General features: G+C 39.6%; 2 protein-coding genes across 4 annotated transcripts; both read right to left on the bottom strand.

Moving 5' to 3' along the window:
- Positions 1-2,472: 2,472 nt before the first annotated feature.
- entpd4 (ectonucleoside triphosphate diphosphohydrolase 4) lies at positions 2,473-9,287 on the bottom strand. Of its 2 annotated transcripts, none has more exons than XM_041999978.1 (13): positions 9,140-9,287; positions 8,672-8,785; positions 8,367-8,564; positions 8,089-8,294; positions 7,818-7,968; positions 7,627-7,730; positions 7,369-7,428; positions 6,184-6,338; positions 5,465-5,631; positions 5,031-5,355; positions 4,623-4,708; positions 4,375-4,536; positions 2,473-3,673 (listed from the first exon to the last, which is right to left on the bottom strand). In XM_041999978.1, the coding sequence occupies exons 2-13, from the start codon at positions 8,677-8,679 to the stop codon at positions 3,439-3,441; spliced, it is 1,857 nt and encodes a 618-aa protein (XP_041855912.1). In that variant the 5' UTR covers positions 8,680-8,785; positions 9,140-9,287; the 3' UTR covers positions 2,473-3,438. The 2 variants fall into 2 exon arrangements, with proteins under 2 accessions (XP_041855912.1, XP_041855913.1); XM_041999979.1 differs by having other exon boundaries at positions 6,208-6,338.
- Positions 9,288-10,259: 972 nt separating this feature from the next.
- Positions 10,260-14,903, bottom strand: si:ch211-214j8.12 (uncharacterized protein LOC100000539 homolog). Of its 2 annotated transcripts, XM_041999811.1 has the most exons (6): positions 14,850-14,903; positions 13,932-14,218; positions 13,616-13,782; positions 11,951-13,164; positions 10,704-11,119; positions 10,260-10,657 (listed from the first exon to the last, which is right to left on the bottom strand). In XM_041999811.1, exons 2-5 carry the CDS (start codon positions 14,173-14,175, stop codon positions 10,723-10,725), a joined length of 2,022 nt encoding a protein of 673 aa, XP_041855745.1. In that variant the 5' UTR covers positions 14,176-14,218; positions 14,850-14,903; the 3' UTR covers positions 10,260-10,657; positions 10,704-10,722. The 2 variants fall into 2 exon arrangements, with proteins under 2 accessions (XP_041855745.1, XP_041855743.1); XM_041999809.1 differs by having other exon boundaries at positions 10,260-11,119.
- Between the last annotated feature and the right edge of the window lie 898 nt (positions 14,904-15,801).

Genomic DNA, 15,801 nt, shown 5'->3' with positions numbered 1-15,801 from the left:
CTAAAACATAACAAAGGTGTACTGTTCCCCACTGTTTTTTTTTATAGACAAATCTATTCTTAAAGGTCCCATATTATACACTTTATTCCCAATCTGAGACCATTCATTAATATCTAAATGAAATATTTCCGCCATGGTATGGACAAATCGACCCTCAGTTTGAGTGCAGCGGCTTCTCCTCACCTCCCTCTTTTTAGCAGCTTCAGAAATGTGCCGTTTATGGTGGGCGGAACCCTGGTGGAGCAGCTCAGCTGTTGGCTCCGCCCATCGCATCGCCCGTCATGAGGTGATTGACAGGTTAGGCCTTAGCGGTAACTAGACGCTGATTACAGCGTAGTGAAGGATAAACAAACGCCGGAACACCGGAACCCATTCCTGAAGCCCCCATTACCGACCCAAACCGTGACGCACGGAGAACACAGCTAGCTACACTCATGAATCTGATGCACAATGGCACCGGATACAAACAGTAGAAACAGTGACTTGGCTACATTTACAACAGTGCTAATATATTTTCAAGCTATCAGACTAATAAGGCCGAAACGATAAAATAACTGCCAGCTCTTACCTGCCAGCTGTGTCACGGACAGTTGGTATTGAACCTGGCTTCAGCTTCAAACGGTTGGCGAAGCCTGCTTTCCATGCCCCCATGTTGTGGAAACAGTCCTCTTTGAAATGCTGGCCACAGACATGCAAAACCTTTGGAAGTTTTCCGGGTACATTTCCTCCAAAAATAAAATTAATCCACTCAGTCCTCGTGGGTTCAGTGGATGGAAGTAAAAAAACGTTTTCATGTTCATTTATGCAGCCACAAACAGAACAGTGCTTCTGTCGCTTAGCCATGTCCGCTAACGAGGGTTGCCGAAGAGGGATAAACACTGGGCGCTAGGTGATTTTTAGAGGGCGGGCTTTGAGAGCCGGTAAGCGGGTCCGTCGCTCTGTGGGGAGTGGTTATTGTCCCTTATGACGTCATAACGTACACGCTTTCAAACTCGCTCAATTCAGCGCTTACTTCCCTAGAGGTGGAGCAGGGGGGAGAGAGAGCGCCTGAAAGAGTTTCACACTTACGGGTCTCCTACACATGCGGGGGGACCAGTATGACTGTTCCAAAACCATTAAAAAGTGAATTTTGCATAATATGGGACCTTTAAGACAAATCAATGGTGATGAAAAATAGCTGAATTAGAAGTACAACAGGGAAATATGAGAGTTGTTAACAACGCGTTTTAAATGAGAGGGACTATAGGTTTCAATATGAAATTAAAAATGTATTATTTTTTATGTTTTTATTATTATTTTAACACAAGACAAACAAAAATGTGGGTAAAACGAACCCACTTGAACAAACAACAAAAATATAATTCTCATTTTAGAAGGTTATATATTTTCCAAAAATGAATATTCATGAGTGGCAGAAGTAAGCCCTTGTTCCTGTTACCTGGTGTGTGCAGCATTAACAGCAGCTTCAAATTTGGGAAGTTGGTGGGTTTTCCTCACATAAACTTCTCATTTCATGTCCTTTTACTAAGATGATCAACTTCATTCTTCTTATATCATTCTTTGGTAGAACAACTGGTAAAGGTTGTTGTCTTACTGCACGCCACATTTTCTTTTAGCATAATGAAGAATTCATGGTTCAACCTTTAATACCAAGCCGTGCTGGCATAAATAGAGTAAAATAGGCCCAAATTGTCATACTACAGCTGTTAATGTTACACAAATGGAATTAAAGCTCTACAACTGGAATACAATGTCCTCTTTTCTGCCTTGAACACTTCTCACTAAAACAACTACAACTCACAAAACATTTTATTTCATGTGATCTTTAGAAAACTGCTATCAGGCAGTGATTTCCAGCAGCTTTCTCCTTGCTGCTCTGCAAAGCACCACGGTTGTTCAGCATTCTCCTGATTAGAATTATTGTATACTAACAGTGTGACAGAGGATATTGAATTTCTTTCACTTTTACATAATCTGACTGGATTGGTGGATTCCAAACCTTCAAGAGGTGGTTTTTAATATTTTCTAGCCTGGAGAAATTCTATTTTGTAGTATTGGATCATTTAACTGACCAAATCTATTATGTTATTTCTTCAGTTGGGACTTTTTCTTAGCAGAAAGAAATATGATCATGTTGTCACACATATTTGTGCAGAAATTCAGCCAATTTTGAGGGTTCTAAAGTTTTGACTTTCTTCCCCATTCTGATACTCTGTTTAAACCATCTTGGCCATGCCTAAATGCACTAAGTTGTTGCACTCTGTTTGGCTGATTAACTATTTGTCTTAACAACCAATATGGCAGGCGTGACTAATAAAGTTGCTGCATATTTGCTGTCTATTCTGTAATTCACTGCTAAAAGAAAAAGTCATTTGTCTTAGTTTAGCAGCATTGTCCCATTACTAAAAAAAAAAATACATGTTTTGAGGTGAATAATGTCCTTAAAAAAAATAAAAAAAAATCAAACGGGCATATCCCATAAAACCTTTATTACTGTATTGCAGTGTTACAACAGTTATTTCACATCCACATGTGAAAATATTTCAATAGATGTTTTAAATAACAGGGCACATGCTTTAATTTACAATCACCTCACAGCAGTGATATGACCGCTTCTGAAAATGAAGCTTAACTTAAGTACCTGAACAAGTTTCTAACTTAATTGTCACACAACTCAAAAGTATTTCAGGAGAGCCTTAGAGAGATCAGTTCTCATATAAAAATGCCAGATGAGTTTTGGAGAATTTCCTAACAGTGACAAGACTTGTATTGCACTGGGGTAACATGTCAAGACTTTTTTTTCCTTCTTCTTGGAACATAAATATGCAGAACATCTGTGAAAAGGTACACACACAAAACAAAAATAACAACATTCCAGCTGGAACATGCAGTTCAACTGCATTGCAAAGTGCTTCTTCCACTAAGTATACATCATATTGCATTTGAGGTTTCTGTAGAAACAGTGTTGCTTATTTAAAAACAGCTAAATATGTTATTACACATGTAAAAAAAAAAAAAAAAAAAGTACAAAGGCAAACTGAATTAAATATCAGTATGGTATTTAACTGTGAAATTCAAAGTACCAACTGTCTTTATTTGGGTATGGATTAACCAGAGAAATAAGTACCATGGTGTTTATATTTAGAAATAAAAAGGACACTTAGAAGCAGCTGCCATTAGACAACACAGGCAGCAGGCAAAATTATGAAAAAAAAGACTTTTGAAAACTAGAAAAAATAATTTAAGCAACTATTTTAACATAAGTCTCAACACTTGTTAGAGATTTTTCTTATTTTTTTCCCAAATTCTAATGCCATCATTTAGCACACTGTGGGACGCGACCTTTAAAGACTCACAGAGGAAAGAGACGACCGCTCATAGAGGAGGAGTGAAAGCTAGTTTAGGAAAGCCAGAAATGTCTTCCAGAATGTACAATGTTCAGAGGTTGATGGGAAGTGTTGGTGAGCCAAGGCCTTCTTCCAACCAAGGGGCAGAGGAGGGTGTGTAGAGCTGCACTGCACGCCGATGAATGCGGCGGAGTCGCAGTAAGTACAGTATAATGGAAAGCAGAACGATGAAGAAACACGCCAGGAATAAATAGTGATTGTTGACAAAGGAAAAGCTGTGCCGCCAGTTAGAGTGTGCTCCTTTCAGACTCTCCTGCTGGATATCCCTGAAAGAGGCCAAAACAAAAACAACCCACAGATCAGTTTTGAACACGAACACCAAGTCAATGGAAAAAGGAAGCTCATCTCATGACTAGTTAAGACCTAAATAAGTTGGATTTAGCAGATGACCTAAGAAGAATCCTTTTTGTTTGTTTTACTGGGTTTTTGAAATCTTATTTAAATTTCTTCAGTCTTTATCCGAGCATTGTGTCATTGTCCTCAAACCTGATCATTTCTGTATCTGAACCATTTTTATTTATTTATTTTTAACTATTTCTGGTTTTGCTCTCAGCCTGTATGCACCAATAGAACCCTACTGCAGAGGGAACAGCCTAGTTTTCAAACTGAAATGTATTCTCTCTGTAATTTACAAAATCAGTAAATTACAAGAGTTTTGTTTAAATAGGCTGAACAACCTCTTACTTCTGTTGTTCCGTTTCATTTCTCGAGTCCATCTCATTTGTGACATTCCTCAGCTTTAATAGAGCTGAGGTCTCTTTAATCCTTAGCGCTATGCCTGTTAGCAGCCAAACTTTAGAACTTATTCCGCTCTTCGGTGTGAAGAAAGACTTCTGTTTCTATAGGCAGCTTTGTAGAGTAACTGATCCTTTCTCCACATTTAATGGAAAAAACTGGTTATACTAGATTCTTTTCACTGGTTCTGACTAGGAGGAGGGCATATGTGGGGGAAAAAAATCCATCTCACCTCAAAGGTAGAAACCGTGTTCTATAAAGTATAGCTCCAAGAGTCCATTGGACCTCCTTATCATAGACCAAAAGGGCAGTCTTCAGGTTTTTATAATTTGTTGGGAAAGAGAAACCTGCATGCAGCACTTCATACATCCACGCTGATTTAAAACACTGGTACCTGTTGACATACACATAAAGCCATTAATGAACATTGTTGTGATCAAGCATTTAGCTGGGCATCACAGACAGTTCTATAAAACTTACTTTAGTCTGTGAAGATCTGCATGCGAGGCATACAAGCCAGAATCAAAACGTTCCTTCAGTGTCTTCCACTGGGTGGCACAATAGCCCTGTAAATATTTGAACACAACGTTATGACAGTTTCTTGTACTAAGATATCAGTTATCAGCAGATTAACCCACTGTTCCTTCCAGTAACTATACCAGTAAACCTGCAGCAAGATTATACTAAACACGATTCAAAGGCTAATTGCAGACCATCTTTTTTTATACATTCCTTAACTAGTTTAAACTTCAAGTCATTTTACTACAAAAAAAACTGCAAATAGACAGTGGTGATGTGATGGCAAACTAAATTATTTACTGATAACTTGTTTAGTTTATTTGAAAATGCTACCTGAGAGTAGGCGTGATTATTCTGTGTAGCATTTACCTTGGCAGCCTGAGCATATCTGGAAGCATTATAATCCCCTCCCATGCGCAGCACATCCTCTGTGCAGTAGTAGAACTCTGAAAAACCATAAAACTGGCTATTGCTGTAGTCAATTGCTGGCTGGTAGATGCCACTGAGGGAGGTTTGGGTGTCATTGGTACGGTTGAGGAATGGCTGGAGAATTTGTCTGCACTGTTCAAAGTCTCCTGTGCCTCGCAGGATGAGCCTCTGCGTAGGTGGTCCGATCTCATCCTGCAGGTCAGGGGGAAGACAGGGATCCAGAAGGGGAGACTCTGCCGTTTCTCCAATGTGCTGACCTAAAAGCCTGAATACATCACCAAATATAGTGTTTATACTGGCAGTACTGCAAAATCAGTGTTCAGAAACTTTAGTAAATTTCAATACAAGTTGAAGCATCAGGCCACGGAGCTCACTTGTTTCGAACAGCAGTATCTCTTATGAGGCTTTCCTCATATCTTTGGCGTGCTGCATTTCCCCCAAAACCCAGGAAGGTGGACACATAAACACGATAAACATGCTCAGTGCGATGCGCGTCACACCCTAAGTTGAACTCGGCCAGTAAGTTCTTGGCAATTTCCTCCTGTGAAATAAACACAAATCAGCCACGGAAATTGTGTCACCCTGAAATTGTACTGGTGCAAATTTATAGGTTTAACACTCACACAAACATGAATTTTTACAGCTGGTTGAATATGTATAAATAATTAAAAAGTGAAATACTTTCATATGTATTATGATGGAGTCCAAATTATATCTAGAAAATGAGTTATTGTATATCTGAATAACATGCTGTATAAAGAAAAGCCAGAACAATTATGCAAGCCTGCTACTGCACACATGGTAAATCACTACAACACAAACGGAAATGTTCACATTAACATCTACTGCATGTGGTGGTATCTACATAAATTAGTTTATGCTCCCAAAATTAAATCCTGCCACAGGTTCATGCAGCAGGCTTACAGTATGCCTTCAATAGTGATGAATGGAGAGCAGATCCTCTCCACAGGAAAAAAATGGTGCATAGAGGTTTAACCAGGGAATGACAGAAGTTGGAAGGAGGAAGAAGAACACAGTGTGAGTGACAAAAAACAAAGACGGCACAAAAACAGAATTGGTTGTGGATAATAACCTGCTGTGGAGAGGCAAAGCTTACAGTTTTGGGCACTTCGTATGCAATCTGTGTGGAGACACCGCCCATATCCAGGACACCAGCAGTCCTTTTCCTCATCAGTGCTTCCTGTTGATCACTGCCTGGAACATGTACCTCCACAACAGGTTCCCCATCTTGTAAGATTAACAGCAGAGAACTGGCTGTGTTAGGCTGCGTTACTGGGGTCTTGCTCTTCAAGACTTAAAGCTGATTACATACTCCGCCAGAAGCGAGAACGTTTTTCTTGGTCTTGAGGCCACCAGAACAAAAAGACGTCATTTTACTCTCGCTGACATGATTGGGGGCATCTTGCGGATTTCTCTCGACGCATCAGCCGATCAGAACTTTTCTCAAGAGACTCTGAGAAGTATTGTGTGATTGGTCAGACATTTGAGGTGGGTGTTGTGAACACGGAGAAGAATGAAGCAGAAAGTTGTGGCTTCCGCATTTCCCCTGATGCGAGGCTGAACGGATGGTTTTAATGAACAGCTGATCGAGGTAGTGAGAAAGTATGAAAATGTATACAACACATGTGGCCTTTAAAGACATGGACATCACCACCTGAACAACCCCACCCTGTAACACATAAAACACAGACATCACCCTGCAGTTATCCCTGCCCCGTCACAGACAACGCTTCTCGTGGAGTATGAAATGACTGGACCAATATGAACATTTTTTTTGTTAGTGCGGCCTCAAGAACAAGAACAAACTTCTTGCAGATTATGTAACAAGCTTAAGTCTCTTTACATTTAAAACTTGTTACATCGTCCACAAGAAGCAAAAACTTTGTTCTTGTTCTTGAGGCTGCAAGAACAAGAAAAAAGTTCATATTGGTCTATCCATTCAGCTTCACATCAGGGGAAATGCAGAAGCCACAACTTTCCGCTTTATTGTTTTCTCTGGTAACCACACCCACCTCAAATGTCCGACCAATCACACAACACTTCTCGGAGCTTCACAAGAAGAAAGTTCTGCTGAGCTGATGCATCGAGAACAAGCCCCAAGATGTCCCCAAACACGTCCGTGAGAACAAAATGACATTGTTTTGTTCTTGTTACCTCGAAAACAAGAAAAAAGTTCTCTCTTCTCGCAGAGTATATAACAGCCTTTAGTCAACATGTAGCAAAACAAAGAACCACTTCAAGAGTTGCGAGTACTTACCATTGTGCACATGGTTAAACCTTCCAAGGACAAAGTTTATTCCAATCCACGCATAAACACCTAAAAACAATGGCCAAATGTTTATTACAAAAACTTTTGAGTAAAGTTTTTCAATTTAAACAGGTCTACATATACAATGAGAAATTCCACACACACTCCTAATTTAAATCAAACATATGGATTTACATAGTTTTAAATGGGTTTGAGCCGAGATGCTGACCATGAAGCACAGCTTCACTAGATGTTCAACTTATTTACCTTCTTGTTTTCCAGAAATCACCTCCACATGGGAATCAGAGAAGAGGAAGTTGAAGTGGACTGGAATATCTGTGCGTAGATCCTCAAGGAGTGCTTCTTGTTGACTGAGGTTAAACAAATACAAATTCTAGTAATTCTAGTAACTTTTCTTGAAATGAAATTGAGTTTATGATCATCAGGCCTATCTTTACCTCTCTGGCAGGATTCTCATTCCAGCTGTGCAAAGGATGTATAAGGGTGTTTCCTGGTGCTTATTTTTGGGGATGTGTTGAGCTGCAAAGCTAAGAAGTGGGTATATATAATCACTGGCTCTCTCAGGTGTTTTAGCCAACTCAGAAATACCTAAAAGGAAAGTGCATGAAGACCAAAATATTACTTTGCATGTAAATAATGAAAATGCTAGCTCACATTCCTATAAACAATGATTGAATGGATTAAAAGACTAAGCACTGAGCATCTTACCAGGTTTGATCTTCATAACCACTGGCTTACGGTGTTGATCTCGCATTTGCCGGATGTCTAGCAGTTCATGTGGATTACCGTTGTGTTGTGGCCAGCAATACACAAATACCCTGGAGCCACTGCTGCCACAGTCCACTACCAAACCATAGTTCAGGTTGGGGTTGCTTGTATCCATCACATCCACATCAGTGACCCTTGCCAGGTGCCTTTAAATTGACAGGTGATATTCTTTAGTAACCGAATATTACCAACAGGATATCTGCAGCTGTAGATGTTACCTGTGGAAGTGGTTTTCCTTATTGATCCAGCTGGCATGTCCTTTTCCCCCAACAAACAGCAGGTAGAGTATTCCTATGAGGCAGATCACCAAACCAATGAAGAGCAGCTGTCTAAAGGAAGGTATCAGAAGCCGAGGAAGAACTTGGCATGACAGGCTGAAATGCCATGAGGCCGGGAAAAGGCACGAAAAGTTGATCCTGTCAACAAATTAAAGGATAGAGAACCTCAGCAAGGTATGCCAGATTGCCAAAGATACAAGGATATCTTAATGAAACTGCGTTAAGGCAAATTACATTAAACCTACCTTCCCATGATACAAATTTTCCTCTACTTATTGGTTTTTAAGTCAGGCAGTTGATGGAGAGAGAGTGGGCCCATTCCGCTGCTTCGTCCTCTTCTGCTCATTTATCATCATGACCTTAAAATGGGAAATGTAAGTTATAAGTTACGAATTGCAAACATCTGGTGAGCGCCGGAAAGGCCTGAGTGCTCTAACAAGTGCATACACATGTTCTCATTTCTGTAAGACATGCCGACGTACACTTACGAACTGAAAATACAAGTTATTAGTTTAGAAGGACGACAAGGAAACATTTTAAATAACATTTAGCATGGAACAATTTCACTACCACGTTTGTTTTTTTCAGATGTCTCGACATCGTAACTACCGTGTTTAGAGCAAGCTAAAACCCCGAAACCGATATAATACACATTATTTACTTTCATAATAGTGATGTTCTGTTTTCGTAGCCTAAAGTTTATTCTTACTTACAAACAAGCAGATAAAATCCAGCTTGTCCGGGAAAATGAAACATCTCTGAGTAGCCAGTTGGTCTCCGCTGGCTAACTGACACAAAACGAGTGATACAAGACACGGCTCCGCTGCGTGACGTGGTATTGAGTTTACGGTGTGTTCGATTCTGATATTTGCGTATCCCGGATGAGTTGCCAAACCTGTTGTTCGGCTTCTTCTTCTTCTTCTTCTTCTTCTTCTTCTCTCTCTCTCTCTCTCTCTCTCTCTCTCTCTCTCTCTCTATATATATATATATATATATATATATATGTGTGTGTGTGTTTTAATTACATTACTGGAAAATGAAACAATATGTAATAACGACGTAGTTATCACAAGGTGTTAGTTTAACATCGGACGGTCAGCATGGATAAAATAAACTGCCTGAAATAATCAATCCATCTTCTTCTTTTCCACTTCATGCAATGCTGCAACTAGGAATACGTTTCATTACTGCCATCCACTGGCTGGAGTGGTCAATAGGGCTCATTGACAACACACGCTTACATTTGAATAATTCTACATTTTCTTCTTCTTTTTTTTAACCTTTATTTAACCAGGAGGTTCCTTTGAGATTCAAAATCTCTTTTTCAAGAGAGACCTGGCCAAGGTAGCAGCCAAACCACAGAGTAAATGCTGCATACATATTATAACGAATTACATTTTCATAATAAAACAACCACTACAGTCATAAAACAATTACATCAAACATTACAAGAAAAACAAGCACATCTCCATCACCACATTCATCTTGGAAGCTTTAAATTCATTTATGGACATAAGTGTTTCTAGTTTAAGCTCTTTCTGTATTTTATTCCATTCCCAAGGTGCTGAATAGGAGAATGCAGTTTAATGTCAGCCATTTTTGTTAATGCTTCACTGGCTTCAATCATTTCTTCTAAGTGGAAATATTCTATTTTCCTGCATTACTATATATACGGTTATAGTCAAAATTGGCTTACCACTTATAAATGAGTTTCTCTGAATATTTCTGGATCACAGTAAATTGTGTAAACCATTAGTTGTAACTGTAAACCAATGCTATACATTGCAAATCAGGTCATACCTACATTATTCTCTTTATTGTGCTTTTTTTTTAAAGAAAGATCAATTTTGTAGCCCTCTTTTATAGCAAACTACTAAAATAAGATTGAATAAGGTGCCAAACCATGTGTTCTGTCCTATCATGTTTTTAAATAAAAAGATCAAATGAGTAACAGTTGTAATTCATTTTAAATGACCCATAGCTTACAATAGGCTTGTTTACACAGAAATTGCATGTTTGCTTTTAAATTACGTAAAAGAGATAAACATGTAGTTTACAAAAACGTCCTACATGTTTAAATAAAAGACAAGTATTGACATATTGCATTGTTGCAGGGCAAAAATATAGATCCATGTCCGTTAGAAAAATACAAATACAAATCAGGGCTGTAGTCAACGAGTCAGCAATAGTAAAGCATTTGACAGCATAAAAATGGAAGGTATTTTATTTGAATAATGAAAAACACTGTCTGTTCATCTGTCAGTATGGGCTCCTTTATTAGAAACGTGCCATGTGATCACTCCACCCAGACTACCTGGGCTTTACTGAGCCTCTTGCAATCCAACCACTCATTTTTATGGATTTGCCAGCAGTAACTCAAATCCATAAACTTGAGCTTTGTACACTGCTGCAATATACTTCTCACAGTTTTTATCTGTACATCTGTTCGCTGCAGGTCAATGTGCTGTACCTGTCCAAGTGGCATTGGGGGTAAGCCAGAGGAATTTGCCAAACGATGCATGTTCAGATCAACTCTTTGCAGCGTGTCCTGCAAAACACAGTTCAGGGGGCATGGCAGGGAGACCAGTGACAGCTTCTCCAGAAGAGGAGAACCATTCAGTAGACACTCCAGCACATTCATCAAGGACATCAAGGACATGACAGGTCTTCTTTGGCTGTACTCATGGGAGAAACTTCAGACATTTGGGAGACACAAAAAAAAGATGGAGGATTATAGTAATCAATGGTCATGGTAAATTCAGTTTATCACTGACTTGTTACAAGATTCCTCTGCAAGCCGTATTGGGGTGTAAAAGAAAACATCCCAGACTAACATTATAACACAGATATAACCTGAAAGTATGCTTATATTACACTTAAATGTTTAATAATTTCACAAAGTCAAATGAAAATGTATATTTCAGTGTAAGACATGAGCTAAAGAACTTTTGCTTTTATTTAAAACTGATGGAGAGGTGCATTTGTTTATTTCTTACACTGAACTCAAACTAATTTTAAATGTCACCTCACTACCTGCTATTGTTTTGTTTTATGCTACAGATGGGAGGTGTGTACTTCTGCATCAAGACAAACTACTGAACAGAAATCAACAAATCAGAGGCTGTAATTCTGATATAAAATGTATCTGGCAACTCTGCTTTCTTTGTATTGGCCAGCTTGATAAAATCTTAAACTTGTGAGCTTTCGCTTATCATCTGACATTTTATTAAGAGCAGCAGGTTGCCTGAAAGATGTGAAGAGATGAACAAAGATTAAAGCAAAAAATGAGCATTGCTGCCTCAAAAGAAAATTAATTGGTTTGATAACCACCACATAATCAATTCATTTTCTTAATTGTGACATTAGATCCAATATCAGCCGTGTAAAACACAGTAGGATAGATAAAAACCTACACGCTAAAAACAGACATTTTCTTCATGTCAGGGTTGTTCATATTCAGCATCAAAGATACCTCAATAAGATAACTTCCTTTTTCTATTTAGTACTTCTAACAGCAGCCTTACCTGAGTGTGAGAGAGCAGAGGTTTGGCAGCTGTGGGAGGTTCCAATCATCCTGCTGACCATCCTCAACTTCACCGTTTGACCACTTAGGAGGTTCAGCATAGATAAGCAGCTCTCTGAGTCTGGGACAAGCCTTGATGACATACAGTAGTGAGGTGTGGGGGCTGGTTTTCACCCCCTCCAGGGTGAGAGAAGTCAAGGTGGAGCCTGCAACTTCCAAGGCATGGAGGAGAGCCGTCAACTGATGGGGGTAATGTACTGAGAGACGCCGTAGCTGGCCGGTCCAGGTTTGGAGGCCTGCAGTCAACAGCGACCCCTGGATTCTTCTGCTGCTGTCTGTGTATTCAGCGTTTAACGATATGGAGTTAACGTCTGGACATAAACGGCCTAAACTGTCCAGGTGGTCACAAGTAACACCCTTGACATCCCTCAGGTGCAGGATAAAGTCAGACTGTGACAAAATCCCATTTTTCTCCCCCTTTAGGTTATGAGAACAAGATGGCCCTTCATCAGTGACTGCATCTTCCTCACTCTCATAGCCATAACCCTCCCAAAATATCCGTTGGTCATCTTCACTCTCATTCTCTTCATCAACTGATGCAACTTTTCTTCTTTTCCTAGAATTGTCCTTACCCTGACTGTGCAGTCTCTCCCTCCATACCTCCTCCAGCCTGGGAACTCCCTCCCTGTCAGCAAACTCATCTACCTTGCCAAACTCTCTGTGCTCAATGAGATAGCAGGCATGTGCTAGGTCCTCAATGGCCACTCTTTCCAGGCAAGGCAGGGAGAGAAGGAGGTAGGCTGCTGCTGCTGCGGCATCTCCCTCCTGTTCGCCAAACCCAATATCCAGAGCTAGCAAATTCCGAAGGGGGAGAGGGGACAGTGATGGAGGAGAGGATGAGGGGAGGACAGGACAGGAAACAAAGGGTTGAGAAAAAGAGGTGTAAAGAGAAGATGAGTCTGAAGGACTAGCAGAAGATGAACAGAAAGCCCCACCACCAAGAGGAAGGAGTGCAGCAGGGGAAAGCAAATGACAGCGGGATACATCTAGATGTTGCAACAAACGGCAACAGTGGACAACTGTCTGGATTACACTCTTGTTACAAGGCATGCCAGCCAGGGAGAGTGAACGGAGAGCTGGTAAACTGTGCAGGGTTTCACAGAGGACCTTTGAAGGCAGCTGCTGGGCTCCAGACAGGTCCAGACTCCACAGACCCTAAGACAATAAGGAACTTAAAAGATTCACTGAAAATGAACTATCAAGAGAACAGAGCATCTTTTACAATCTTGATTGCATATACAGTCCGATCTAGAGATGACATTGGACTTTGCATTTAACATGTAGCAAAAACACAACACAATCTTTGTTTTGTGGAAACGCTTTATGTATTGTTAGCACATGCCAGAGAATTTTCAGAGAAAATCTAGGCCATAGACATAAATATAACCTGTTTGATGATTAAAATGGGAAGGACATAGCCCATTTTTGTCAAACATATTGACGACAGGAATGCAAGTGGTGTCCTTACCTTTATAAATCTCTTTTTCTGCCTCTTACAGAGGGGGTATGTTGATAAAAAATAAGTGTTTGACTCTGTTCTTAGAAACTAGTAATTCAATGTAAACAACACAGGACATAGTCATGGAAGTCTTGATTTTTGTCCTACCTGACAGCGGGCAGCGATATGGGCACAGAGGGCTGGGGTGACTAAAGTGGGACAACTTTCCAGAGACAAGCGTCGGAGTTGGGGGACCAGCAGAAGGTGAAGAGCAGCCCGAGACATCTGTTTTGTGGTGCACAGCAAACAAGTCAGCTCCTCCACAAGTTCACCAGCTGAAGATAGAATTATAGACAATGATGAGACAACAGAGGGGGTTAATGAATCTTATCTTATTTAGAAACACAGAGGTGATAGAATGCACTCATAATAAGTAAGTAAGAAAAGTCTGTAGTTTTCTGTTAATTAAACTTTACAAACTCACGCAGTGGGTTGAAAGGCCCCATGATGTATCTAAATGAATAATGGTCCAGGTAGTTGTCTGCATAGTCTTTCACCCACACTTCCTTCATGTTATTGGCAAGGCTCAACAGACACATCCGAGCCAATGAAAGAACCGAGCCCTCATCGTGTGTTCTCAGACAGCTTCCCATCCACTCCAGGTTCCTCTGCCTTCTGTTCTGAGCCTTTCTCCTGACACATTCATTCAAACCCCGAAACAGTGGCATGGCTGGAGTTCAGCTGCTTCAGGAGCTGAGGATGATACTGTATCTGTGTGGTAATAAACAGGTTATTAACAGGACAGAACCCAAAGAAAACATCTTTACCAGATATTTAGCTTTCTTTTGACTATTATCAATTTGCTTGATTACTATGATAACCGATTATATCTGTTTGTTTTTAAATACAAATCTAACTTTTAGGTTTAAACTTTTGTTTTATGTTCATAACCGCCCCACCATGATCTCTAGGATAACGGATTGACTTCCAGACTCCATCTTACTTCTCCTATCAACTTCTCTCTCTCTCTCTCTCTAAGCGTCTGACGACTAATGCTAAGTCGTAACTCTTAAAACGATTGGTTGTTTCATGCGTATGACTACTCAAATAATTAATTTTAATAATTCTCCGTGAGGAATATTCATCTTTACATTCAGTTTCTCCTAACTAGTGCCTCTTTAAAATCCACTGCTCATAACGTCAGTTAGCCTTGAACTTTGAAACCAACCAGCAGCTGTAAATTGAACTAATCTCTTCTTTTACATATTCTGTATCGTTCAAGTTACACATAACTTTTCCTGGTCATTATAGTTACAATGCTTGTTTCATCTACACATGACACCACAGGAATGTTGTTCATCTGTTAGCTTTATTTGCATTTTCATCAACAAGTTTTAGCTACCTTCCTTCTTCCTTCTTCCGGCTTCCCCCCTCCCTCCACCTCCTTCTCGTTCTTCTTCTTCTTCTTCTACTATTACTACTACCACCGCTTCATCTTCTTCTTCCTGCTGTTGCCGGCAGACAATGAATTGTTGCATTACTGCCACCTAGCGGTGCAAATGCAAATCAAATATTCAACAAAAAGAGGGAGAACGTAACACCTGTCATCAGATAACCAATCTCCCACATAATGACATGATTAATTACAACAGATAATTAAATAATATTAAATCAATTGATATGACTCAATACTGCCCCATGACCGGCTAAAACCAGAAGAGACAGTAGGCATTTGTAGCTATTTCCATGAATCAAAAACTGATGGATAGTTGTAGATGGCAGCTAATGAACACAGTGCAAAAACAGTCATCTTGTATCAAGGAATTTGAAAAAAAAAAAAAAAAAAAAAAGAGGTAACGAGGTGAGAAAATTTCACTTAACATGAATTCTTAAAAATGCAGTTGTAAATTAGCAAACATTTCTAGCCACTGAAAAGTTAAAATTGACCTCAAAACAGAAAATCTTTTAGGAAAAATACCTACAAACAATGAAAAACATTATTTAAGGTAAACTTACTTAAAATCTTGATTTCTTAACACCTTACTATGTGATTATGAGTAAAAAAAAGACACTGAAATGTGTCAGAAATAATTCAAACAATAACAACTGATTCTCTTTAAAAATTAAAGCATTGAAGCATGCTCATTTTCAGTATTTTTGTAATCAATCAGCCTTGTTAACGCAGATGAATTAAACATCTCTCAAGGATCACTTTTCCAGATACGTTACTCAGTTATAGTTTATCTTGATCCTCTTGCACAAACCACATTCATTGCTACATTGTGATAAAATTAGGTCAAGAGTCATTAGGCCCGAGCACCGACGGCGGTGCGAAGGCCTGTTGTAATTGCTCC

The sequence above is a fragment of the Melanotaenia boesemani genome, chromosome 11 (genome assembly GCF_017639745.1).
Source record: "Melanotaenia boesemani isolate fMelBoe1 chromosome 11, fMelBoe1.pri, whole genome shotgun sequence".
In the NCBI taxonomy this organism is placed as follows: domain Eukaryota; kingdom Metazoa; phylum Chordata; class Actinopteri; order Atheriniformes; family Melanotaeniidae; genus Melanotaenia; species Melanotaenia boesemani.
Note: the sequence above shows the minus strand (reverse complement) of the source record. Positions and strands in the feature narration are given on the sequence as shown.